We start from the raw sequence: 27,270 nt of genomic DNA, 5'->3' as shown, positions 1-27,270 counted from the left end.
GGTGCCATCACAACGCAAACAGGGAGCACCACAAGTCTTACAATTTCTGCGTGTCTTCAGAAGCACGTACGAGTGATTTCAACCCAAACCAGAAGGCGCTGGGGTTTTAAAGAGAGGCTGTAATAAGATGGCTTCCTGCCCAGGCAAATCCTCAACAAAAGATGAGATTGCTGATTCTCCAGATGCAAAACATAGCAGAAGTTTGAAATCTGATCTCTGTTGTTCAGAAATTCAACTAGTTACTCAAGGTGATCAATAGCACCCATAAAGCAGTGGTGTAAGCTCTGTAGCAAAGTCGTACACATTTGTCATTGAGCTGTGAAAAATGAGACGGATCCTGGTTCATGATATGTCTAGAAACGACAGTCTGTGGCTGTCCTGGGTCTGGGCCCAGTCCTGGTTTCGCTGTTTATCCAGCAGGCACAGAAAACTGAGATAGGAGGCAGAGCAACTTTTCAAAGATCGCTTAATGGTGAAGTCAGGAAAAAACTATGCCTGTAAAGCAATACCGTGCATAATGTGTTCAAACAGTTATTTGAAACGTGCTCTTCAAACACAAAAAATTGCTGTTGGATCATCATAGAATCTTTTGGTATTTCTGTTGTGTCTAGGAAGGATCGTGTGCAATGAGCACAGTGGTGAGCTATGTTGTACACAAGGCTTGAGAAGATGACACCGTTACTTGATCGTGTCCGATCCCTGCTCTCAACTACAGTTTTTATCCTCCAGGCACAGATCCAGTTGCCAGGACTGTTGACTCTGAAACAAAAGCGCTATGTGCAGGAAGTGAAGTAACAATGACACAAGTAATAGCTTTGCGATAGAGACCCGCCAGATTGAAACCCCACGTTGGCACTTCCATCAGCTGTACTGGAGCTGGACGAGCGGGAGAAGGCACACATTGCTTTTGGGCTGTGCTAAAGCCACTGCGCGCCAGTGGCTTTCGATGCAGGTGGAACGGGAGGTGAAGCGAAGGCTGCGACGGTGCGCTGGCCGCGGGTGCGTTTTCCCTCAGTGCTGGGGGGTTTTCTCCAGCATTTCCCAGCCCTCCAGCTCTGTCGGCGTTTTGCTGCAAACACAGCCATCGCGCTGCTCCACAGCCCACACGAGGCACCAGCAGGGATCATCTAAGGGGGAGAACAGAAACCCCAGAGCGGTTAAAACCAGCCGCCTCCAGCCGCTCCCGCCGAAACGCCTCAGGCGCAGAGCCGCGGGCCGGTGGGCTCCACCGCCTGCCGACGGGACGGGCAGCACCGGCAGCGGTGGGGAGCGGGCGGGGCGAGGCCGTCCCGTCAGCTGGCTCCCTGGGGGCCGTTCCCTGGCCGAGGCGGGGAGGAGCCGCCGGTATAAAGCGGCGCGGTGCGGAGCCCGGCCCGGCGTGCCCGGGGTTCCCGCTGAGAGCAGGCGGCGGCTGGAGCTGGGGGTGCCGCTGCCGCCGCGCTGGTCTCGCGAGAGCGCCAGGCTCGGGCGGTGGGGCGGGCGGGGGCTCTCGCGAGAGCTGTGGGCCCGGACCCAACATGGCGGAAGGTAAGGGGGGGAGCCCGGGCGAGGGGTCGGGCGGGGCCGCCGGGGAGCGTCGCCGGCCGGGGTGGCTTCTCCGCTCGCAGGGGGCCGGGGGCAGCCCCCGTGTGGGGCTCCTGCTGCTCCCCTGTGTGGGACTAGGTCGGCCCTGCCCGCGGCGGGTGGGGCAGGCCGCCCCCGAAGTGAACGTGAAATGGCGGGGGGGGGGCTCTGCCCTGCCCAGAGCCGCGGGCTAGCACCCCCGGGGGTAGGACGAGCGTGGCACGGGCGCCTTTGCCCCTCAGGAGGGGGATTTTTGGGTAGCTGTGGCTCCGGGCTGCTGTGGGTGGTGCGGAGCTCGCTGGGACATCCCGCTGACCCCCTGCCCGCGCTTCGCCGGTCCGGCGGGAGCTGCGGTGGGTGATGCCGCCTGTCCCGGGGCTGCCGGCTGCGGAGAGCCCGGAGAGGCCTGCCGGGGCCGCTGCGGGCGGCGGCTTTTCCTGGAGTAACAGAGGAGAGGCTGTGCTGCAGCGTCCAGGTCACTGGCTGCTGGGAGTCCTTTTGTCGAATTGGGCTCTGATGAGATCTGCAGAACTCCTAGGCTGCTTTTGTTTTGCTTGGAGGCTATCAGGTACACCATTTCAAAATTCATTTAACTGAGGTAATGGGATTTGAAAAAAACCTCAACCCTTGAATCTTTACAGTCCTACTCCTTTCTGCGAGAGAGAAGCTTCCTCTTTTCCTCCCTGGAGGAAACTGAGTTGGCAAGCTGAGCTAAAATGCCCCAAGTTTCAAAGGAAACGAAGGCTCTAACTTCCAGTCTTAAAAGCACAGCCTTCAACTCTTGAACTGCAACTCTCAGGCAGGGGTAGAATTTTAAAACCACTTGTGGAGGATTAACTAGGATGTAGCAGATGCTGCAGTCAAGCTGGTTTAAAAAATCCTTAGAGCACCTCCTAACTCTGTGTGTGCTGAAATACCACAGTTTCATATTTAGCTGACCAGCCTATTGCCCTTTGGTGGGCATTAGATATCAAAGATGTCTTGAGGTGGTGAAACTTTCCCCACTGAGGCTCTCTAAGATCTGAGGCTTTGGTTCAGGGTCCTGCTCTGCAGAACGAACCTGTAGTTGATGTTTCCTGTTTCAGACATCCTTACCTCTCAAAGATTCTTCCCTAATTCCAGTAATTCTCTTATCTTTTGGCTAAAGAAAGCATGTGATCAGTGAGTGATCCTACATGAACAGGAGTAATAAGCTGGAGTTGTAGCTCTCCCTAATCAATTCCTTACGAAGCCTGGGTGGAAGGGTTCATTTTGTCCCTTCAAACAGAGTACCTATCTGCAGCAACACTTTTCTAGGTAAGAACTGATGGTATTGGAGAGTCAACTGAGAAGTGAAGGCTTATTAAGGAAGGCTTGTAAACTGTGGTCAGAAGCTGAGTGCTTTTTCTTACGAAGTGTTGCTTCTGTGTGCAGAAGTTCTGAATTACATTTATTGCAATTATTAGCTACAAATTGATTGAACAGTTTATAAAGACAAGAGCCAAGCTTGCTTCTGTGATTTTGTAGGAGTTGTGTGTCACCAATGCCAGAGGATACTAGGTTACCTGCTGGTATGGGTAAAAATTGTTGGATTAATGTTTGAGTCTAGAGCAGAAGTATGCTATAGTACTTTGGGATTGTTGTCAGGGTAAAGATCATAAGTGTGCAAAAGTGAGGAGGAACAAGAAAACAGTAACTTGCACAGCTGTAGGTATATGGGGGTCAGAGTATGGAGCAGTGGACAAAGGACCTGACTTGAGGGGGGGGGGAAGGAAATAACATATTTTTCCAAAATATTTCCCTTGGATCCATTTCATAAGTAAACAAAAGCTTATCCATGTTGCTTCTGTGACTGCTCTTGATGGGTGAGGTGGGCAGTGTAATGGGTTCCACTACACCCTCCTTCTAGTTTTTGGTACATGTTATCTGCTACCCCACTGCTTGTTGCCTCCCTGCTTATCTCTTTGGATTCAGCTATCTAGTTTCTCTTAAGCACTTTTGTACCTTCTCATCTAAGAAAATGACAGTAGCCTTTTCTGAAGTCCTCTTTAAAGTCTCTGATATGGAACATAGACTTCTGCCAGTTTACGAGATGCTAGTCTAGCTACCAGAAATCTGTTAATAAATAAACACTGTATCTATTTACTTGTCTAGCCATCTGTTAACTCTATGCCTGGACTACAAGTTCAGAAAAGGAGTCATTTTGTGTACAGCTCTCTGCTGAACCCAGGCATCCTGTTCACTGATGTATGTGAACTCATGTTTAGCCGGAGACTTAGTGGTATCTTCCAGTAAGGCTGTCTTTTTAGTGTCTTCATGCAGAGATCTTCATTACGTGTGTGTGTATGCATGCAGTAATTGTACATTGTACTTGGGAGACAGTCAGGTGAATGGTCATACATAATGTGGACTGGCAATAATATGCATTCTGTCAAAATGATTGTCAGCTCTGAGATACAATAGTCATTTTACATTGATTTTAAAAAAGTGATGATGATCCCCCACTCCTTTCCAAATTTGAGTACTGTAAACAGTAGCACCACAACTCCAGGTTCACTTGTTTGAACAGAGGTGATGCTTCTACCCAAGTTTGAGTGGGTTTTCCTTTTGAAGGAGTAGTGCAATATGAACTACTTAAATTAACAGTGTACAGAGAAAACTTGAGGCTTTGCTTTTCTGCAGTGAATGTTGATTAATGGACATTGAGGACTGTCTTGAATGTGCACCTGAAATGTGCTGTAAGAACAAACATTGTCTGCAGGTGTGTAGTAGTACCTACTACACAACTGGTGTGCGTGTTCTTGTATAGAATAAGAGAAACTCTTATTTTGCAACTCTTGTAATCCTTACAGTAAGCAAATACCTATCAGTTTCCTCTTACTGAGGTTACAGGAAGCATATGCTGTCCATCTGAACAGAATTCCTCAAAACTTCAGTTCTTTGAGGTATTTTCACTGCCTGTAGTGATTGTCTTGGATTGCCCTGGCAGCAGCAGTAAGAAGCTTGACTGCTGGTTATGCATAAAGCTTAAGGTAATGCTGTTAGGGTTTAAGGTAGTTCTGCATCGTGTCCTATTGACTTCAGAGTAATTTGGAGCCAGTAAGCTGACTTTGTTAAAATGAGAGTATTTGAGATGTTATCTTCTGGTACTGATTCTTTACTCCCACTCTCATTGCTTGGCTGGAAGACACAGTATTTCTTTAAGATGATATATGCTATGAGGTTCAGCAATCAACTTCTTGTTTCTAGCTTTTGAATTTGTGTGGCACCTAAAAATCTCACTGTATGAACAGTGGTGGTGATCATACACTAATTTTTGGCATGGTTCTCGGTGTCTTTCAGTGATCACTCCTGGCTCTTACCAGACTTCTGCTCTCTGTGCTGTAACAGTAGGGCTTGCTTTGTGCTACTCTTGACACCTTCCTTATGAATCAACGATGCAGGAGCAGTTGCTTGAGACATGCCCCTCTAGTTCTGGGAACGCTGACACTGCATTTATCTTTAGAAGGAATAGACCAGAATTTCAAATCCTCTTTGAGGGTTGCTGTGTTATTAGTAGCACAATTCTGAAATCATAGTTTGCTTGAATAGAATAAGGAAGGTATCCCAAAGGAGACGTTATCTATTAACTCTTAAAGGATGAAGCTAAATAAAAGGCCGTTGAAGGAAGTACGCTGCCAAACCTGCTTAAGTAATATTAACTAAAGAGTAGAATAGGGTAAATTACCTTCTGTTTATCCATTATAGTAGCTAACTTAAAAGACTTATGAGGGAGCATTTGCTGCGGCAGTGCGTAGAGGAGGGACTAAACCAGGCATTCTGTCTGCAGCTGAGCTAGAGAAGGATGCTTTGCTCTGGGGACCTGTGTTGAAGCAAAGCCAAGGTCAGCTATGTTGTTGAACTTTCCTACAGAAGCAAGAAGAAAACACTGGTCAATAGAGTTCGGTTTCTCATTGTTTGTAGTAGTGATTTCCATTTAGTAAATATTTGAGGGAAAAATCTTGAACAATGAATTCCTGGTTGATAGGGAGGAATCTGGTAGAACTTTCCCACTTAAAATCATTGGTTACCTTCTACATTTCTCCTCCCTGCCCCCTCTTATTTTAGGGCTGACTTTTGATGTATACCTCATTTGGTAAATCAAGTTAATGATGGGAGAGGGGGGAAATAATCAATTAAGCACAATGATAGCTACATGTAACTTAGGCAGCTGATTCATAAATAAATGTTCATAAGTTGAACTGTTTACAAGTACCTGTACAGATGTTTCCTTCCAGCAGTGCAGTAGAGGCTTTTTAGACAGGAGGCCTGGATTGAGTTTGGTGAACTGACTTAGCACGGCATGTTGTAAAGTGACCATTTAAGTGTGGTGCAAGGGTGGGTTCTGCAAAGGGGATGGAAGTACTTGGTCAGGGATCAGAGTTCCAGGTACTGTTGCTGTGCTACTTCTGAATTGAAATAGCCACCATGACCTGACCCTGTGTAGTGATGCCTTGTCAGGGCAGAGCCTCCAGTGGAAGAATGTGTGTGTGCGCCAGTAGTAAGTAGAGCTTTGTATATTTTTGACTGGCCTTTAAAGCATAGATTCTGGGGAGAATCTGTTTTCCACTCTGGCCACTTCTTAAGGAGTTTCTTAGCTGACAGTGTGAGGAGTTCTAAACAGGTCAGTTAAGTACTCTGAGGTAATATGGTACATCAGCCAACTGTTCTAATGCTTGCTTGTGGCTGATGCCTCGGCCATCAAACAGCATCTTAACTAAACTGAACGAATGGGTAGGAACTAAAGAGTTAGTCCTCTGTCCCACCATAATTCACAGAGTCACGGACTCCCATGGTTTTAGAAAGCTTATGGCATTCCTGACTGGACAGGATTTGGGGACTGACTTTGTAAGTGGCTTCTATTGCTGTGTTCTGATGATTTTTTGATGTGTTTATGGCTCGCAATGATATAAAATAAGGTTTAATATTGGGGGTGAGATGCTCAAGTAGTGTGGAAGAGGAGAGACTCTTACTGGAGTGTTCTGTGGTTAAACTAGATGGGTAATGTGCTTGAGGGTAACTTAACCCTACAGATGCAAAACAAAGGTGTGCACATTTCAAACTTGTAGTAACACTGTGTGCCTCTGCAGAGGAGGTGGCCAAGCTGGAAAAGCACCTGATGCTTCTCCGCCAGGAGTATGTAAAGCTGCAGAAGAAACTAGCTGATACCGAAAGGAGATGCAATCTTCTGGCTGCCCAGGCTAACCAAGACAATGCCAGTGACACCTTCATCAGTCGACTTCTTGCCATTGTAGCTGAACTCTATCAGCAGGAGCAGTACAGGTAAGAAATTGCCCTTTGGGGAAAGGGGCATTACAGGAACCTTTGACTCTGACTGCAGTAGGTACGAGTTTTTCTCTATTGCCTGGTATGAATAGGGTCCTCAGTTGCAATTGCAGGTGGAAGAGTATGCTAAGATCAGGTAGCATACTGAATTCAATTCTTGAATCGAGAGCTCTAAGCGGAAGTTTATCTGAGACTGCGATTTAAGATACGTTTAAGGAAAACTGACAGTTTTCACTGCCAACAGCAAAGCTCCCCTTGAACAGAAGTAATTTTAAACTGATGTATACCTAGTTGATGGATTAATTACATGATGTATCTTCTGTCAACTGGAAAGCCCTCCTTTCTTGAAAGGATATGTCCTTGAAACCAATTCTGTACTTTTCTTGTGTGTAAAGAAGCCTGATTAAATTGGCTTGTCTGGTGGTATGATATAACAGGTCTTAGTGATGTGTGTCACTTAGTGCTATAAATGATATTGTATCCTTGAATCTCACCACAAAATTAGGTTTAATGGTTTCTTTTGCATAGGCACTTTAAGGATCACCTTCAATACTTTAAATCCCTTAACTGATTTTGTTCTGAGACTACAATGACACTTATCAATTTCTTTGCTATTACTGAAAGCAGTGCCAATATAGTAAAGGAATTTAGTCGCGTAAGAGGAAAATATATAGTTTTGATTAAAATTTCCTTCTCCTAACATCTCCTCATGACCCTCCCTGAGAAGAGGCTTTGTGCCTGGCAAGAACTTACTACAGCATGTTGTGTAAAAGATTTGTTAGGTAACATATGTCAGAACAGCTGGATTGCTTTAAAACTCAAAAGCTGAACAGAATTGAAGGCATAGAATAGCGATCTGGTTATAAAAGGAGAAAGGAAGCAAGTCCTAATGCAAGTTCTGTTTAAGTAACATCTCTGTATTTTGCATTTTAGTTTATAGCATTGCTTTGATTTAGAAAATGGTCTGGAAAAGACACCTACGTAGTCAGAACATTTACAAGCTATGGCATTTTAAAATAACAGGGCAGGTCCTTTCTAACTACAAAGGATAACCTGGTGTTAAAGGGGTCAGAATGAAATTGAAGTGTTCTTGACAGCTGGTCTCCTGGGAACTGGGGGTTCTTGGAGTCTGCCTTGTATTCAACTACTGTCAAACACCATTTGTTCTCTTGCTGGTCTTGCCTGAAACCATTGGTGCTTAGCTGACAGTATTAGTATGGACACTGCAACATAAATATTTAACCTCAAGATTGTTGGATTTTCCTATCTTCTACAATAGTTCCCTTGCAGATTATTCAGAAATTTTTAAAAAACCCCAAGCAAATACCTAAACACTTCAAATATTAATGTGTCATTGCACTTCTCCCTAGAAAAATAATAATTGTGTAATTTGGCGACATGTTCTACTTAACCAACTAAATGTAGTTTGCCTCAAACAACTTGAACCTAAGCGTGGATACCAGACATAGATACTAGAGATGCTGAATCCATGCATATCTAAGCACAGGGGAAGCCTGCATTATACATGTATATGCTTTTTTTCTCTTACCAGTGATCTGAAGATAAAGGTTGGGGACAAACACATCAGTGCTCACAAATTTGTCTTGGCGGCACGCAGTGATGCTTGGAGTCTTGCCAACCTTGCCTCAACAGAGGAGCTGGATCTGTCAGGTCAGTCATTGCTTAGCAGTATGATGCTTAGGTTGACTTTAGGATGACTGATGAAAGGGCCTGCTGGGAAAAGGTTCCTGAGGTACCTTTCAGACTTCTACCATCCCCAAAAAGTGGTGCTTAATCCATTAATTATGGAGCTCTGTCTCTGAAACATGGCAGTACGCCTGTGAGCTCTGTGCTAGTGCTAGTTAAATCAATAACCGACCTTCTTTCTCTTCAATGAACAGGGGTTGAGAATGGTGGCCTGTTTGTCTTTTCTAGAGTCAACTAAACATAATGAAAAACAAATCTATATGGAGGAGCTTGACTTCTTCCTTTCTAAGGACAGGGCTTTTTGAGGTAGTGTGCATAATTTCTCTGCAGTGTGTGTCATGGAAATATCTTGCTTCTTGTTAACTTAGTGTGTGTGGGAAATGAATACAAATACTGATATGTTATTAAAAAGTTATTTGCTTTGGCACTTTGATACCTTTGCAAAATAGGGAGGAAGAAAAGTTTTCTAAAAGGCTGTCTTCTATGAGATGGTGTTTCGTTCTGCTTTAGCTGTTTCTTGCATGTACTTACACTGGGCAATATTTCTGCAGATTGAACCTCTTGACAGGCTTTTCTTCTGTACTTAACAGTATAGAAGAGTCTTATACAGTTAATTTGTGAGCAATAAAAACAGGCATGAAGTTAAGCAGGTTTGCTGGCTGGCATGTTGGATATTAAGCATTGGTTTCACTTTCTGAGCTTAATCTTATCATGAATCGTAAGTGCAGACAGACTGGAAGGAAGCAAGTCACAGCAAGCTAGTTTTATGAGACAGCACAGGCTTTCTTGTAAAAGGATTTATGGATCTTTCTGCAGCTGCAAGAAGACAGATGCCAAGGAGTTTTTAAATTGAGTGCTATGCTATCAGAAGATTATTACCCAAAGCTCTTTTATTAATTGTAATTTTGTTGTAGGTGGCAGTCCATAGCATTTGTAGCTCCACATTTAAGCTAGTCTGAGAATCTCGAATGTAAATGCAGTCTTGCATGTTTAACAATGCAAATACTTACTATTATAGAATGAGGCTTAAAATAAGTGCTAGTAAATGATACTTTCCACTGTGTAAAATAATTTTTTTTTTAGAAAATTTGTTACAAGACACAAGGGTTAGGTTGTGAAATAGTCATAGCAAGCAACAAGCTGTTTCCTAAAAACAGTCATGGTTTTCTTAAGATCTTGCAAGTTAAGATTGTCTAAATTGTAACTTCAGAATACATGTGACATTTAAAATCAAATGTTTTCAGAGTTCATGTAATCTGCAGAATTTTCCACTCCTATAGAAGAGCTTCTCTTGTTGGGAGGGAGAAAATGAACTCTTATCTCTGCCAAGGCAGACCCGATATTACAGCTCAAGTCAGTTTTCTGATTACTTCAAGTGCAGCAAAAGATACTGGGATTACTAAAACCTCCTGTTTCTTAGGAGGCAGTCTGCATGCTATGCCAAGTACTGTCTGGTACTCTGCAAATACTCTGGAGCAACCCTCCATGTAAAGGAGATGTTTTAGCATGGGTATTTCAGTGTCTTAAACATACATGTTTTCATTTAAAACCAAACAAAACAGCTTAAGGGACTAATGTTATTTTTCTAAATGAATGTTATTTTTTTCATTGTTGTAATTGGTCTGATCTTGTGTTGTGGAGTAATTGTCATACTTCTGACTGACAAAGGTCCCTGGCCATTGGGCTTGGGTGTATCATGTCATGTGGTGTGGGTTTCTAGTTTTCTTTCTGTTTAAAAACATCAGGCTTGTGATCAGGTTGTAAACACCTGAAATCTAACCAGCTTAAACTGACTTTTTTTTTGTACCTTTCCTAGAAATGGTTCCTAGCAGTCTTAAGTACTTTGTAGTCATTACCAAGGTCTAGGTACCTTTACTGGAAAGCAACAGTTTGTAGCCTATGGGTGTAATAAAAAGAGAGAGGATTCTTAAATCAAAAAGGGGATTTGGGCTTGTCAAATGTAGATGTGGATTTAGCTGTGTGTGAGGGACCAAAGACTTTAAAGGGCCATCACTGACCACTGAATATGCAATACTTGTATAACAGGTAGGAGGTGTTGTAGGGCTCTCTGCATTCTGCACAGTGTTCCAACGGTAAAAAGTTTTCCTGCTTGGTGCCAGCATTGTTACTAGCTTCAACTTCTGACCAGTTTTGCATCTTTGACATTTTGATTGGACTAAAGCAGTAAAGTTTCAATGAGACTGTCTTTTTTTTTTATGGTAGCTGTGACTTTAACAGTTGGAGAACTAGCAACTACTTGAATAGGTGATTGTTCTTTGGGTATTTTATTAATCCCTGTTGCTCCCTGTACCAGATGCTGACCCAGAGGTAACCATGGCAATGCTGCGGTGGATCTACACAGATGAACTTGAGCTAAAAGAAGATGATATCTTCTTGACAGAGCTCATGAAACTAGCTAATAAATTTCAGCTCCAGCTGCTTAGAGAAAGGTGAGTCTTTGTAAATACAGTGAATCTTCTTGAACTCTTCAACCTTGTTTGAATAGAAGTAAGATGATGGCTGCTGGCAATTGGATTAAATTTTGCTTTTCAAAGTCTTGAGGTTATCAGTAATACAGCATGATGTTCAGTTGATCACAGGAAATGAAGCCTTGCACTACAGTTAAACTGTAGCAGTTTTTCTCATAGCTTTTATGTTTACTTTCCAGTTCCTCTCCCAGTCAAACTAATAACCCTAATTTGGTATTAGGAGGAAGTAGAGATCAGTATATTAGTAACAAGCTCTGCAGAGTTGCAAGAAAGGAATTGTTAGAGAGACTGCTAGGAAAAGTCAATGGCAAGTAGCTTGCAGTATTAAAATATCATAGGTAAAAAAATTTTAACTTTAACTGTTCTTCTGTGTATCTTGGTGGCAACTTTTCTTCATAAAGAAGGTTAATGTAACAGTACAATGCATTGCCATTTTGAGGAGATTGATTACACCATTCTAGAAGGGGCTAGGTTGTTCTCTTGAACATACAGAGTTCTCTAAATAACCATTTAGAGTTAGTGAAAAGCCTGAATGTACAAATTGAAACCTCTTGAAGTTGTACGAAACTTGAAAGCCTTGAATTTAGTGAAAAATAAAGTATCCTTTGATAGAATAATCTGTTGCCCAAGGAGTGTCTAGGGCTGTAGTGGTACATGGCACTCATAATCTATGATTTAAGTTTGACTCAACATGGAGCAAACCATGCTGTCAGTTCTTCCAACCAACAAGTTGACATCTGTAAGGCCAATGCTAAAACTGCCTTCAAGCTTTGTACCAGTCTAAAACTGTTTTCATGTTGTACTAACTAAATGTTCCTCAAATGTTGTCTGGTCATGGTAGTCTAGTGACAAGTCCACGTACAGTGTGCTATTAGTAATTATAGATATCTTGGTATATTTGCACCTGAAGACAAGTATTTCCATTTTTTGGTCTTAATATCTGCTTGGAGATCACTGGCATATTTAACTTCGTCTTCATTTTGAGGTACTTGGATTTCCTTCCCATAAACTCAAACTAATAGCTTCGCACCTATAAAGATTATAGGTGTTAATCTGGTGTTAATCAGGTGGATCTCTCGTTAAAGATTATCCTTTCTCTTTGTTAAATAGCTGTATTTGGCATGCCTTTTTCTAGCTTTGGCACAAAAGCTGCTTGCGATCACTGTAGTACTGGTAAAGACAGATATCTTCCCTACTTAGTAATGGTGAATGAACTGAAGTTTGTTCCCCTGGGAGAACTAGGGTGTCTGTCTCCACTTGCAGGCTCCTGCAGTGTGTGGTGTTATGGACCTTAGCTTGGTGGACTCTAGCAGGAGTCTGCTCTTATGGAAACTGTCCTACAGGGCTTCTGATTAAATTATCTTTATGATGCTTAGCCTTATAGTAAAGCAAGGCCAAGCCATTTTCTACTGGTGTGTAGGAAAAGGAGCATATAGGACCCTGTTACAGCATGGGAGGGTGATTACAGTAAAGCCATTTACTGATTACTAAACACTGGCTTTCCTATTTTGACAGATGTGAAAAAGGAGTTATGTCATTAGTTAACGTCAGGAACTGCATTCGTTTCTATCAGACTGCTGAGGAGCTGAATGCTAGCACTCTTCTGAACTATTGTGCTGAGATAATTGCTAGTCACTGGGTAAGTACTGTCAGAAGGAAGAAGAAAAATGTTTGCAGAGTATAGGAACTTAATCAGTAGAATTTTGCTTAGCTTACTGTACTGTTGAACCTCAGGAGTATCTCTTGGTATGCTAGTGTTCAAGCATTACAATTTGGGTGAGGATTACATGGATTCCTGATAAATATGTCCCCTCAGCTTTTCCCTTCCCAGCTGTTTTGGTTATCTTTTATAATATGTGCTTTTGATGCTGCGTGTTACTTAGTATTTGCTACAATACCAATTCATAATTATGTTGAAATAAAGCACATTAAATGGCTCCTTCTCCAGGATTTTTTTGTTATCTTTACAGATTATGTTTGTCTGTCTTGATGTGAATGGCTTGACGGGGGGGAAGTAGCTTACAGCCTGAAGAGTTGTTCTGTTCATTGGAAATACCTCACTATAAAAAGCAGCTTACTTTCCTAAACATGAGCCAAACCAAAGGGACTGTATTCTAATACGCAAGAGTTGTTTATCAGGTCTGGACTCTGAACTGTTTAGAAGTTCATCCATAGTTGGTCTCTGTCTATACAGATCACAAATCCCATGCCTGCGTTTACTTCTAAAAATAATCCAGGGAAGAGTCCATCTTCTGTAATGGAGCGAGTGGCAAGGAGTCTTGCAACCTACTTGGAAGTTTCATTTGCTCTGATTTGTTGTTTTGAGGAAAGTTCGATTAACTGTGTAATGGATTAGCCTTTAAAATAAGACTTGTCAACAGCAGGCTAGTGCATGAGGATTTAGGTTTCTCTAAATCTAGAATGTATCATCCAGATGTGCATGTTTGTTTGCATGACCAATGCGGAAGCAGAGTGGAGTGCTTTGATGTGTGAATATAAAAAAGATTCATGTATCTGAACATGCAGGTCAGCCATTTCACCTTTTTCCTTCTTCTGGCTCCTAATTTTTGACACTGTACTCTATCTGGAAATGAGGATGTTTCTGTTTACTCAAATGAGCACTAACTTAAACATAAGGTCTTTCTAATTCTGAGTTTCTGTTTGCAGAACTCTGAATAAAAGCAAAGTTCTATAGAGTTGTCAGAATAGTTGTAGACCTTTTTGTCAAAAAAACTAATTTGTGATTTAAGTCCAGATAGAGAATTAGTTTTAGAAACTAAATGTTAGTTTACTGCGGTGTCTGGTAAAATGCTAGTTTTCCATGTGTGTAGACAAAAGGAAAGAAAAATTCCTCTAATCTTGAAACTGAAATGGAAGATTTAGCACTTCCCAAGTGTTTCTTCCTAGTGTTAAAAAGCTATCTTGGATTGTTCCTGCTTGTGCTGTTAAAGATGGAGCTTTTAACTGAACTTGTTCTGTGAGCTTCGTAATTGCGTTGTGCAATGCCTTGTTTATAGGAGTGTTGCTTACCCTTTTCTTTGTATTGCTTCTAGGATGACTTGCGTAAAGAAGACTTCAGTAGCATGAGTGCTCAGTTATTGTATAAAATGTTCAAGTCAAAGACAGAATATCCTTTGCATAAGGCTATTAAAGTTGAGCGAGAAGATGTTGTCTTTTTGTATCTTATTGAAATGGATTCACAGGTATAGTGAGACTGACTTAATCTGTCTTCTAGAATTTGGTGTTTCAAATAACTAGTTTCTAACTACCACTCTGAACCTTGTTATTGATTTTTGTCATTAATTCTTACTTGGATGTTTTATCATTGCCATAGCTACTTCTGTGTATGTAACGAAGTCTAGTTGTAAAGGCTCCATAAAGACATATTTCAGAAGTGATTCATAACACTTCTAAAACATCTTGCATACAACACATCATAGCTAATAAAATCCAGTACTTGATATTGCTATATTGCTATGGACATTTAAGGTTGAATGGTATAATAGTCATCTTTGCTGCTTCATGGCAGTTCAGCAAGCATCACTTCTTTGAACAAATGCTTTTCCTGTTCTATTGAATGTTTGAAATAACAGGTATTTGTTCTGTTTGGATGAATACTCTAAACAGCTAGCAAATAAGTTGTCCCCCAACAAGAGGTAAGGAAGAATTATTCAAGTATTAATTATCAAGAATTAAACAATTAGTCCTTTAAGATGCCTCAAATCCTGATTGGAAGCTGGTACTAGAGCAGTACTTAGCACCTGTAGGTGCTAATCCAGTTGGGATTTGAGTTTCTTAAAGAAACAACTGAATAATTCTTCCTAGTACTATGTTATATATAGACAGCATCTTTTAAGAGTGTATTAGTCTTGCTTCCTGTGAGTTAAACAAGGCTTGCAAACAGAACTCCTGTTTTCTCGTTGAACAGCCCTCTGGGTAGACTTGCATGTTATGATGCTAGTCTTCTGATCGTTTTCCTGTGTAAGATGTACTTAGCTAAATGCAACACTAGTATTTTGCATTAGAGCTGAAGGTCTAATATTGTGGTAGGTGGAACAGGCTGTTAAAATATTTTATTGGGCTGGTGAGCATACCTCTAACTGAACTTCTGTTGTAGCTTCCTGGGAAGCTTAATGAATTGGATCACAATGGAGATCTTGCTTTGGATCTAGCCCTTGCCCAAAGATTGGAGAGTATTGCAACTACATTGGTCAACTACAAGGCAGATGTAGATAGGGCAGACAAGAAAGGCTGGAGTCTATTACATAAAGCCATCCAAAGAGGTAAGTAAATAGCATAGGAAGCCTTGTTAACTGTGTTTGTTCCCAGTGTAAAAGATATATTCCAAAGTCTATTCCTGTGTCACTTTGTTGACACCTCAGTTGGAAAATTGTAGTCAAGGATGAACTTTGTCCTATTTCTTAAACTTAAAAACAAACTTTTACTTGGGATCTGAAAACTAGCCTGCTGGCTGGTGAACTAGCTTATACTATGTGACATCCAGAAGCAATCTAGTAGAGTATTGTTTGCTAAAGGAAGAAATGTAGGGAGATACTGAGAATATTCTAATTTGATAACATAATGTCTTCCTGTCAAATAGTTGAATCAAGTATAACAGCCTAGTCACAAATAAAAGTGAAGCCTTTTTCTAGACATGGATTGAATGAAGCATTATGCTTCTTTGTGATTATGGTTAACAGCAAGGATCCTTGCTACTGGACAGCAGTCTTAGGGGAGGAAAAACTGGCTGGAAGAAGATGAAGAGCAGGTGGAGGTGCTTCTATGCCAGACTGAATATCTTCAGAGCCGCTGTGAACAGTAGCATAGTATCAGTGGAGTCTGAGTACAACTACATTATCTTGAGCTGTTCTCCACCTTAGAGTGAGAAATCCATCTTATGAGAAGTGGAGCGCAACAGGACTTGGTTGCTGTGGCCACAGTACTCCTAAGGCTTTGGAGCAGCAACATCTTGGCCTATAGCTGAAGTCGGTAAAAATCTGTAGTGACTGTCTTGTAGCTACTAGTTGCCTGTAATGATACCTTTGGCAGCACTGTTTCAGAAGGCCAAGCACAACAGGAGCCTTACCTGTGACTGGACCTCACGGGTATTATAGTGCTACAAATTAAATGCGTAAGTTTATTTTTAACAGCAAGCTCTTTTGGACTCTTGGAAGTAGTTTAAGTTTTGTGAGCTCAAAATACAGCTCCCAATTGTTTCCTTTAATCTCTTACATATCTAAACAGGATAATGCTGGTGTCTGATCCTGTGAATGAAACTTCAGCAGCAGGAGTAGGAGACCTTCTAGGCATAGGTCAGTGTTGTGATGGCTGCAGCCCTATAAAGCTCTAGAAAGATTGCAGCAGGCTGCTCTTCATACTTAATACTAGCATTTGCCCTCTAGTTCTAATGTCTGCTTTCAGTCTAAGCTAGAGCTCTGAGAATGAATGCTTCCTTTTCAGTAGCCACAGCTTCAGTGAATTACTGTTAACAATCACATGTTCTGGAAATTGAGCTAAAGCAAATTGTCTTAACTTGCCACATGATTCTTATTTCTTATGATTATTGGAGAGTTGAGGAATGTCAGATGTGGAAACCAGAAAATGGGATTCTGGTTTTTTTGTGGGCAGAGATAATATAGCAATCTATATTGCTTATACAGGCAAACAGTTGTCTTTTCTCCAGTGTTGCATTCAGGACAAGCAACTTGTGAATAAGTCTATTCAAAGTAGGTTTGGAGTCAGGGGAATTACTGTTATCATGAAGTCGTTGTCTGCATCTTGGTGTTTCAAGTCCAAAGTTTCATGTGCTGAAGTGGGCCTAAGTTCTGACTTCTGAGAAGCTCTCAAGAGGGAGTTCTTAGGAATGCCGTGCGTGGTGGGTCCTAACTGTTGAGACCCTTACCCTACATGTCATGGGGCCTAAGCTGTCAAGAGCAAAGGCTGTGTTATTGCTTGTTAATGTAGCAATACTGAGCAGATGATGACTAACTTCAGCTATGTACTTTTGACTGATGCCCTGATGAACCTTTTATTCAAAAACTACTTGTATGTTTAGTCTCAAACGTGTCCAATTACACATTAAAGCAACATTGGATCTATCTTGATAGAGGAACTCACAAACTCAGTATTGCCATAACAAACTAGTGTGTGAACTTGTTTTGCCCAGAGGTTACTTGTGATGCTTTTTCCAATGGGTGGTTATAAAATATTTTGATCCTGACCTTGCAGTGAAGTGTTCTTGAAGTTACCTATTGCTAAGGTATTCTAAAAGCAGATGCTTGTATTGGAATGGTTGTATGGTATAGAGGGAGATCATGTGTATCCATTTTCTGGACTTGTATAAGGTATATAGGGTTCCAGCATGTCATAAATAACCTTATTTTGTTTCACAAAAGGAGATAAATTTGCTGCAAACTTTCTCATTAAAAATGGTGCCCGTGTGAATGCTGCTACACTGGGAGACCAGGAGACTCCTCTGCACCTCGTGGCATCATACAGTCCCAAGAAGTATTTGCCAGATGTCATGGCAGAGATGGCACAGATAGCAGAGTCCCTCTTACAGGCGGGAGCCAATCCAAATATGCAGGACAGCAAAGGAAGGTAAATACTGGGTGAGGTAAAGTCTGCTGCTGGTGTAACAGATAATACTGTAGCGATTAGATGCAGCCCACTAATAATCTGCTCAGGTCTGTCAGCAAAGCACAGGTGATACTGGTGGAAGCAGGAAAGGTGAATTCATTCATCCAGCTTGAGACCTGTGGATAGCACTCAAAGCAGAAAGCTGTGCAGGCTGAACGGTACCCTGTCATGACTAATTAAACATAGCCCAGCTATAGAAAGCTGGGGTGAGATAATTGTGTTGGAACACGTCACACAATTAATTTACCTTTATGGAATCACTGAACAGTAAAGCAAGTGAACTAAGGTGACAATAGTATTCCTGAAAGGTACTTCTCTCTGAAGCTGTCACTGAAACTGAAATTATCTGAAAAAGTCAGTATCTGCAGTGTGTTTATCTGGAGTGTAGGGCCTGTAAACTGCTTTACAGGTTAATTTGGGCTGGCAAACAAGTACATAAAGTGATATAGAAGACTTGGAGTATATCAACTACTCAGTTCTAAAAGGTCAAGTTCTCGTGCTTTTTCCTTGAAGATTAGCTCTTACATTAGTCTAAATTTAGAGTTGCTTACTACTAAATTAGAATCATGTCCACTAAAAGTGTAGTTTGTTCTCCCCCCCCCCCCCCCCCAAGATGTGCTTGTACTGTTCTGAAAGCAGACACCAAAGTTAACCCCATAAATGTGTAGGGGCATGTTGGTGACAATGGACAAAATCTTAAGCATTTTGTGTATTATTAATGTAACTGTACTTTGCTCCAATTGCAGGACACCGCTACATGTGTCAATTGTGGTCAGGAATGAACCTGTATTCAGTCAGCTTCTCCAGTGCAAAAAGTAAGTCTCACTTAAATGTAAAATACACTGAGGTTACCCTGTACAGTGAAGATATGAAAACTGGTTTAATGACTCTTCTATGCCTTTTTGTCTTATTATAAGGCTAGCAGTAGGCTTGGGATGCAAAAGTAATAACTTAAGATGCCAGAACAATGCCAGAAGCCAAGTAAGTTTTTGCCCTACTGTAAAGAGAAAGCAAAGTGCATCTCAGCAATTTTTAAAGAGGGCTAGGAGAAATAATGTAGCAATAACTTCATTTGTAGTGCTGCTAAAAGGAGTAATAAGAGTCTTAAAATGTCTGAATACATTCTTGAGCTCAATGTGGGTTCTGCTTAAAGCTAATACAGGTGGCTTCTTAGGGTGATGAAGCAGAATATTTCATTTGACTTGGTTTCTCTGTAGTTGAATTTGCAGTTCTTGGGTACAATCTATTCAAATACCAGAGTATTTGCCTCTCTATTATACTTAGTGGGAGCCTAAATCTACCAGGGCCATGCTTCTAGGAGCAACAAGCTTAAATCCAGTAGTCACTAAAAGATGTCTTGCTTCAGAGTATTCACAAATTCTCTGAAATAACTGGCACTATAGTAGTCATCTTGGCAAGCAAAAGTTGTCAGTGAGGTGTTAGGTAAACTAGTAGAGCTGTTCAGACACTTGAAATTTCAAGCTGCATGGGGGAACCACTGTTTAAGATATAAATTGGGGAACACTAACTCTTATTTTCAGACTAGACTTGGAGCTGAAGGATCATGAAGGAAGCACAGCTTTGTGGCTTGCAGTTCAGTATATCACTGTATCGTCTGATCAGTCTGTAAACCCTTTTGAGGATGCACCTGTTGTAAATGGAACCTCATTTGATGAGAACAGTTTTGCAGCAAGGTTGATCCAACGAGGCAGCAATACAGATGCTCCAGACACAGTAACAGGTAAAATAGAGGTTTGCATTTCTGTGTAGGTGGAAGGCTTGTAAGTTAATTGCTTAATGCTAATTGCACTGAGGAGCTGAATGAGGTATCAACAGTATTTGCTGCATAACAAATGGTAGGTGGTGGTAGCTTTGCCCAGAGTTGGAACACTGATGGGTCCCATGCTGAGCCTGACTTGCAGGAAGTGACAGAAAGTCTGGAGTCTTTGCCAGGTCCTAACATCCCCTTTACAGTTTTGGAACGTGTAATTGCTAAGTGGTAGTGCATGTGACAGTCCAGCATTGCAACGAGGCAACTAGTAGGTAGAACTTTCCTTGTTGGTTTCAAGTTTTAATGCTGTAAGGTAGTGGGGAAGGTGCTAGCACACTTATTAGTATCAAAGTGTGGTTGCAATAGCACTCTAACAGTGTTCCTGGCTTTTCTTTAGGAAACTGCTTGCTTCAGAGGGCAGCTGGTGCAGGAAATGAGGCAGCTTCTCTCTTCCTAGCAACTCATGGAGCAAAAGTCAACCACCAAAACAAATGGGTAAAAGCAGAAGCTTATAGACTATAGTCTGAAAGTTTCCTTATTTCAGAAATAAGATAGCTGAGATCTCTTGTTGCTAACCATAGCTTAAAGCAAGTTTGGACACCTGCTGAGCCTTTTGCATGCTTCAGATACTTACTAGTGATCAGACAACTGTTGCATTCTCATGGCACTGTTCTTAAAGCATCGCCAGTTGTTAATATGCTTTTAACACTTCCCTCAGTGCCTGTGTAGTAAGCCTTTAATATAGCCTAACTCACATAGCTTGAAAGTTCTAAGGAGCTTCAACTACTAGAACATAAGCTCTTCAGACCAATTGTGGGTATAGCAGTTTAAAAGCTACTTCTTGTCTGGGTTTCATGTCTCAAGCTGTTAACTAAGTATTCTGTTTACTAAAGGGAGAAACACCACTGCATACAGCCTGTAGGCATGGCCTAGCAAACCTGACAGCAGAACTTCTGCAACAAGGAGCCAACCCAAACATCCAGACAGCAGAAGCAGTGCTGGGTCAGAAGGATATGTCTTCTCCAACAGCAGAGAATGTTTATCTGCAAACTCCCCTTCACATGGCTATTGCTTACAATCACCCAGATGTGGTGTCAGTCATCCTGGAACAAAAAGGTAAGCTTTTTCTGGTTTAGGCTGTATTGATGCTGTAGTGGATCAGTGTGTCAAGATGGCATCTAAAATGTATTTTGACAAACTACTAATAAAGCATGTGTTCCTTTAAACACTGAAGTAGAGTAATTAGTATGACTGGCTGAACATGGTCTTAAACTCAAATCATCTGCTTGTTAAGACTAGAAAACTAATTTGGCCATAAATCTTTCTAAAATCTCCACTGTAGATAATGGACTTGAACGCTTAGCCCCAGGTTGTTTTCTAGCTGTACAACAAATCCTTTTTCTCTCCCTGTCAAAGCATTTAGTTCAGGTAAATGCTGGAATCAAATATGGGTAAAGGCATCTTTCTGTGGTGAGACTTCTGCCTCCCTCATCTCCTTCAGTAAGAAGATTTTGTACAGAGTAATGCTAGTATTGTAGCAGAGTTGAGACTTGAGTGCTGAAATACTAGCAGATGACGGTTTATTAAATGCTACTAGTTCAGCTTCTTTCTAGGAGCAGGAAGGGAGTTCAATAGGTGAAGCAAGGCCTATTTTGTCTCCTGCCATAAGTAGCATTTAGAGAGAGTAGGTGAATTGGGGAGAATATCCTCCATCCCAGGGAGCTGAGAAGGAGGGAAGCTGCCACTGTCTTGCAGTACAGCCTCCACTCCTTGTTCTCAGAGCTTTATATAGGCCACTCTATTTGGACATGGAGGTAGTAGGGAGCAGGTTAAGCCTCTTTTTAGCCAAAAAGTTGAATGTGTTTAAGTATTAAGAGTAGGCAGTAGTGGTAATGCTACCCGAATCCTAAGCAGCATCGCATTTGGGAACCTGAAGGTATCTTGCTCAGATCTCTCAAACTGACTGCTAAAGCAACAGCCTACTTCAAAATGTGACATTGCTACTCCTGCAGCTTTCAATGTGCAACTGCAGGTCAAGTACCAGAATACTCTAATTCCTTACACTTTTCTCTAGCTAATGCTCTTCATGCTACCAACAACTTGCAAATTATTCCTGACTTTAGTCTAAAGGACTCGAGAGACCAGACTGTGCTGGGATTGGCTCTTTGGACAGGTATGTGCCTTCAAAACAAGATGAGAATTTACAAAGATATGGAAGCTATGATGTAAGATTTTTAAGACAAAATAGCAGGTGTATGCTCATGTCCTGGCTTGTGCTGCTAGTGAGAAGCTGTCAAGGAGAGCTTTAGATGATTCTTCAGCTTCTAAAACTGAATGTTCATATTTGATTTGCTGATTGCTAGCCCTACAGCTTCTCTCATTCACTAGCAGATAGCCCAGAGCTTCTTGCCCACAACTATACTTGCAGTTCTGTGGAATTGTTCCACTGAACTTTCTGGTAGTTTTCATATCCAATCACCATATTGTCTCTTCATGGTTAGCTCTGTTTTAGCTGCTGGTTAATACTGTAATACTGATCTTTACAAAGGGAAGATGAGCTACTTTGAGTAGTTACTAAGGGGAATGAAACTTGAAATACTGATTCATCAGATGCCTTATTGTCTGAAATGTGGAGGGGAATGGTTTGGGAAAAACTAGATTTTTTTTGTTTGCAGCCAAGTGACATTTCAACAGTATCAGGACATCATCAAAAAAGAGGTGTGGTCACTGCTGAATCAATTTAACTATGGTCTCACTGAGCTGGAAACAGCAGCTGTATGGGGGATGACTACTCATACTGTGGACTTAAGAGATGAGGCAGAATGCTTAGTGATGTTGCTCTGTACAGGAGTGCTAGATGTCATCCATATGTAACAGACATCTTTACACTCCAGGTTTTTCACTTTCCTCTCCAATGAAAGGAAACAAAACTGTAGCTTTCTCCCTACCTATCCTCTTATCTGCTTCTGAGATAAAGGAGGGGGGAACTAAGCTAAGCACTAATACAGTAATACTCATGGGAATAGCTTAGGAATATAATACCAAAGTTAATGTTTGGACAAAAGCCTGAAGTGATAGGAAGGATTAGGCTAGGTATGGTTAAGGAGAACTCTACTAAATTTAGGTTGGCAGAACTAATGGGAAAACTCTGCTGTATACAAGACCATATCTTAGTCTTTGAGCAAAATGAAAAGGACTCAGTAATCAATCTTCAGTGAGTCTGTAAATGAATATTCAGGCTGGGTGGAGCTGTCAGTTGGTTTAGCTCATGTATGTACATTTTAATAGGCTCTAGCATTGATTCAGTGCATCCCTTCCTGTAATTACTGAAAATTAAAAGCTTGAAGCTGTATTTATTAATTTTCAGTATGTCTGTTTTATAGAACTGAAGGTAAATACTAATGAGCTGTAACTCTTTAGGCATGCACACAATAGCAGCTCAGCTGCTTGGATCTGGGGCGTCCATCAATGATACAATGTCAGATGGACAGACTCTACTACATATGGCCATACAGAGACAAGACAGTAAGAGTGCACTCTTCTTGCTGGAACATCAGGCAGATATAAATGTCAGGTAAGATCTTAACTGATACAGCACTCAATTGGATATGTATTTAGGAGCAGGTAGTGATGACTGCCTTTGTATAATGGCTTGAAATTGGTTTGAAATCGTGATTTGTGCATAGTTATGCATTTGGTGCTTTTTATGGCACTAGTTACGGCTGAGGGGTTACAGATGTGAACTTGGACCTACATATAGCTCCGGTGGTCAGTACCTCCTCTTGAGGCTGCAAAGGGAGCTGCCACTTAATTCTGGGTAGAAGAGAATCCTCTGTAACACTCTCAAGTCTTAGACATATGGTACTGAACTTATATAGTCTCATCTATTTGCCAGTTTGTTGGAGCTGCATGTTTTCTTAATTAGACGTAGCTCCATGTTTTCTACCATCTAAACTAATTAGATGTAGGTCCAGCAACAAGATTTCAGTAGAACTTGCCTCCTGAGTATCCTCCTAAACAAATTGATATTAGACTGAACAAACACTTACCTGCTTACATGACTGACAGGCTGTCTTTTGAAATTTGGTGAGCTGTACTATAATGAATGTTGTGGGTAAAAACTGCCTAATATTGCTGTTCTAACTTCAGGTTTTTAACAGTTGTTATTTCTGACTGTTGCTTGAAGTTTACCACAGTGCAGACAAAGCTATTTGCTTCTGTGGCAGTCGGCTTGCTCTGAAGGAACTCTGTTCAAACAATGGCTGCGCTTAAGGCAGCGATGGTGTCTCTGAGCTAAGAACACTAACGTTCTTTTCAAACTTCAGGAATCAATCACTTATACCCCTGCCCCTGCTTTGGTAGTTTTTCATCACAGCTATGTAGTTTACTAATAGGGTGCATTTGCCTGGCTGTGGAGATATGGTCTTAGCACAGCAAAAATACACACGTGAGGACACAATTCCTGGCTTTGCAAATAAACTACTGTAACACAAGGCCTAACATTATAATGTAGTAGTAACACACTTCAAACTGTACCTGTTACAGAACACAGGATGGAGAAACTGCCTTACAGCTGGCCATAAAAAACCAGCTCCCTCTTGTGGTTGATGCTATTTGTACCAGGGGAGCCGACATGTCTGTGCCAGATGAGAAAGGAAATCCTCCTTTGTGGCTTGCCTTAGAAAATAACCTGGAAGACATTGCATCAACTCTGGTAAGACTGTCAGCTGACTTAATTTAGTCTCACTTTTGTGCATCTTGCTAGCTACAAAGGGCTCATCAGCAAAACTAAACTCAATGCATGAAAAGAACGGAGTAGTCCTATACCACTATTTAACTTCTAGAGCTTTTTTCACCAGAAGTTCCTTTTCATTGGGAAATCTTTTGTAAATGCTGTAGTCTGCATAGCCAAATATCTTTCAGCCACTGTAATAAAAGTATAGAATATGCTGTCTGGATTCCTCATTCTGGAAAGAGTGACATCTAAAAACATCAGTCTGTAGCATACCAGACTTGTGTAATGATCAGCTTCCCGATTAAAACTAAACACCCATATGTGTGTTTTATATGTCCTGGTTTTTGTTGCATCTTAAAATTCCATGAAGAAGGCCTTTAAATAGTCTTAGTAATAGATATAAGCCTTTACTTTCAGGCATAGGTGATGCAGCAGGAGACTTCTTAGGAGATGCAAGTAGACCTCCTTCTCCTTCATAAGGAAGTCACTTGAAAGCTTTGTCTCTGATATCCAGTTATTGTCTGCTGGAGACAACTACTTAAAAGCTACGCCGATGAGCTGAGAATTACATCTCGTAACTGTACTTGACCATTTGTGCTGGTATTGAATAAGAATCTTCATGGGGTCAGCACTGAAACTACTCGTGTATAAACCTTGTAAATAGCTTGTAAAGAGGAGCAGAACAAGTCTTAAGTGCCACATTGCTCAAGTAAGTAGTTCTGTAGTAGAAAAATACAAATATTTAAGTTTTTTCCTGGAACTGTATTGCTATCTCTGATCAGCTGAATGTATAGGAAAGCAAGTAAATGGGCCAGACCTTCAAAGGCAGTGTCTGCTGGTGCTACTTGACTTTAGCTGCTTGTTATTGGTGAAAGTGAGGGAACTGTGACCCAAACTGGCTTAAGACTTGTCTATTCAGAGTATATGAATTGCTAGTAAATACTACCTAATTAAGTATTATGTATAGACCAATAAAACATTGGTTTGGAAGAGACTAAAGTGGCCTCTGGAAATTCAGTGACTGTCACAAGAATAGATAAGGCATCTCAAATTCTACTTCTATGGAATAATGTTTCAGAAGCATTAGTCAAAGATCATGTAAAGTAGTAGGAGACATTAAAAAAAACAAGCAACCAAAACACTTCGCTGCCTCATTGTGCTTCTCCTTCCAGGTTAGGCATGGCTGTGATTCAACCTGTTGGGGGTCAGGACCAAGTGGCTGCTTACAAACTCTTCTTCACAGAGCTATTGATGAAAACAGTGAACAAATAGCATGCTTTCTTATTCGCAGGTCAGACTCCCTTCTACAATACAAACCTAGTGTGCATGTACACTTTTTTCCTGGCATAAATTAGTTGAATGCTATTTTGAGCTAGTAACAGGTATATGATTCATTATGCTTTGAGTGGGTGGGTGGCACTTAGGGAAGTCTTAAAGACACATTCTGTTACCTATATTAACATTGTGTTCTTGATGACAAGAGTCAAACTAAAACCAAAAACTTGTGCTTATGTAGAATGTATCAGCAGTTGCTGGGTCAGCTCTTGTAAACTCTTTTCTGACCCTTGTTTGGAACAGTTGAAATCTGGATTAAATGTAATAAACTGGCTGTATTGTGTTTTAGTGGTTGTGATGTGAACAGTCCCAGAAAGCCAGGCCCAAATGGAGAAGGAGAAGAGGAGGCTCATGATGGACAGACACCCCTACACTTGGCAGCCTGCTGGGGACTAGAAGAGGTGATCCAGTGCCTTTTGGAGTTTGGTGCCAATGTCAATGCTCAGGTGTGTCGAGAAATTGCAGTTTCTTTGAAGTTGATTCTTTGCCTCTAATGTAATGAAAACTTCCCTCTCAGTTGTGTATTTTGCTTGGTAGGAAAAAAAATCCTTCTGTTATGAATGACTGCAGTTGTACTCTTTCCTTTCCCTTGTTACCAGATCTAGCATTTATCTGCCAATATGATGGGTTAATTCAGGAAGTTATACTAAAGGAAAAAAATGAGACAGGAAACTTCTTAGTGTTAGTTTTCTGATGTAATGATTGGAATTCAACTCTTCTGTCCTTAGTGTGACTTAAAGGCAGGAGTAGGGCTGTATTCTGCTGCAGTTAATCATTAGATCTGCTAGAGTGTAAAACTCCAGAATACCCTACTCTGTTAGTATGTTTGGGAAGTGTCTTCTGTTAACTGAGTAAACTGAAGTGATGTAAGTATGAGTTACAGTTCATATCTGATTACACTGTAATCCTTAAACAGAAGCTTGACAAATAGCAACAAAAGAAATGAATGTATAACCTTTTTAAGTCCTGATGCTATTGAAAGTGACATCAAAATGAATGACAGAACACAGTCACAGAGCAGCCATGGCTGTGAACTGCTGCTTGATACAGACAAGTGATTAAACGCTGTATTTGAATTTGTTAGACTTAAATTTGAATGCTCATCTCTGCCCCCAAAATGTCTGACTACATGGGAAACGTTACTCTGAGCTACTTAAAGGGCTATATAGCACAGGATTGAGGTCAGCCTATTTGGAGAAACAAATACCAATTTGTTTCACTTACACTGTGGATTTGAGCTCCCACTGCAATGGTTTGGTGTCCCAGCTGAAGGCAGCTGGGTATGCTGCAGAACTAAACTAATAAGTTGCCTTGACTTTTCAGAATGAAGGAAGGATTCATGTATTAATGAATCTTCATATAACAAACTTCCTGGTTTCCTTCTAGGATGCAGAAGGAAGAACTCCAATCCATGTTGCCATTAGCAACCAACATAATGTTATCATTCAGCTTATGATTTCACATCCAGATATTAAGCTAAATGTACGTGACAGGCAAGGAATGACTCCCTTTGCATGTGCTATGACCTATAAAAATAACAAAGCAGCTGAAGCAATCTTGAAGAGGGAACCCGGAGCTGCTGAACAGGTAAACTTGGAGTATTCAAAGCATGCTGCTCTTCTTACTGCAGTAGTTCATGTTAACAGGTGTTCCACAAGCAAATTCTGCTTTATCCTTTTGTGGCTTTACATACAATGACACTTGCCAGATGCCAGTCTTCTGTAGCA

The 27,270-nt window shown here is 41.2% G+C and overlaps 1 protein-coding gene across 2 annotated transcripts in view; it reads left to right on the top strand.

The window, feature by feature from the left end:
• Window positions 1–1,364: 1,364 nt before the first annotated feature.
• ANKFY1 (ankyrin repeat and FYVE domain containing 1) overlaps window positions 1,365–27,270 on the top strand; it is a 34,438-nt gene continuing 8,532 nt past the window's right edge. The window contains exons 1-18 of one of the 2 annotated variants that reach the window (XM_075771890.1): window positions 1,365–1,527; window positions 6,672–6,864; window positions 8,420–8,538; window positions 10,889–11,024; window positions 12,579–12,702; window positions 14,117–14,266; window positions 15,181–15,346; window positions 17,459–17,663; window positions 18,449–18,517; window positions 19,244–19,443; window positions 19,871–19,968; window positions 20,367–20,589; window positions 21,548–21,646; window positions 22,894–23,047; window positions 24,019–24,187; window positions 25,381–25,499; window positions 25,833–25,989; window positions 26,930–27,130. In XM_075771890.1, coding sequence (XP_075628005.1) covers window positions 1,518–1,527; window positions 6,672–6,864; window positions 8,420–8,538; window positions 10,889–11,024; window positions 12,579–12,702; window positions 14,117–14,266; window positions 15,181–15,346; window positions 17,459–17,663; window positions 18,449–18,517; window positions 19,244–19,443; window positions 19,871–19,968; window positions 20,367–20,589; window positions 21,548–21,646; window positions 22,894–23,047; window positions 24,019–24,187; window positions 25,381–25,499; window positions 25,833–25,989; window positions 26,930–27,130 — 2,592 coding nt within the window. In that variant the 5' untranslated portion in view covers window positions 1,365–1,517. Of the gene's footprint in view, window positions 1,528–6,671; window positions 6,865–8,419; window positions 8,539–8,765; window positions 8,881–10,888; window positions 11,025–12,578; window positions 12,703–14,116; window positions 14,267–15,180; window positions 15,347–17,458; window positions 17,664–18,448; window positions 18,518–19,243; window positions 19,444–19,870; window positions 19,969–20,366; window positions 20,590–21,547; window positions 21,647–22,893; window positions 23,048–24,018; window positions 24,188–25,380; window positions 25,500–25,832; window positions 25,990–26,929; window positions 27,131–27,270 lie in introns of those variants that run through there. The other variant, XM_075771888.1, reaches the window with a different exon arrangement.

The sequence above is a fragment of the Balearica regulorum genome, chromosome 19 (genome assembly GCF_011004875.1).
Source record: "Balearica regulorum gibbericeps isolate bBalReg1 chromosome 19, bBalReg1.pri, whole genome shotgun sequence".
Lineage (NCBI taxonomy): Eukaryota > Metazoa > Chordata > Aves > Gruiformes > Gruidae > Balearica > Balearica regulorum.
Note: the sequence above shows the minus strand (reverse complement) of the source record. Positions and strands in the feature narration are given on the sequence as shown.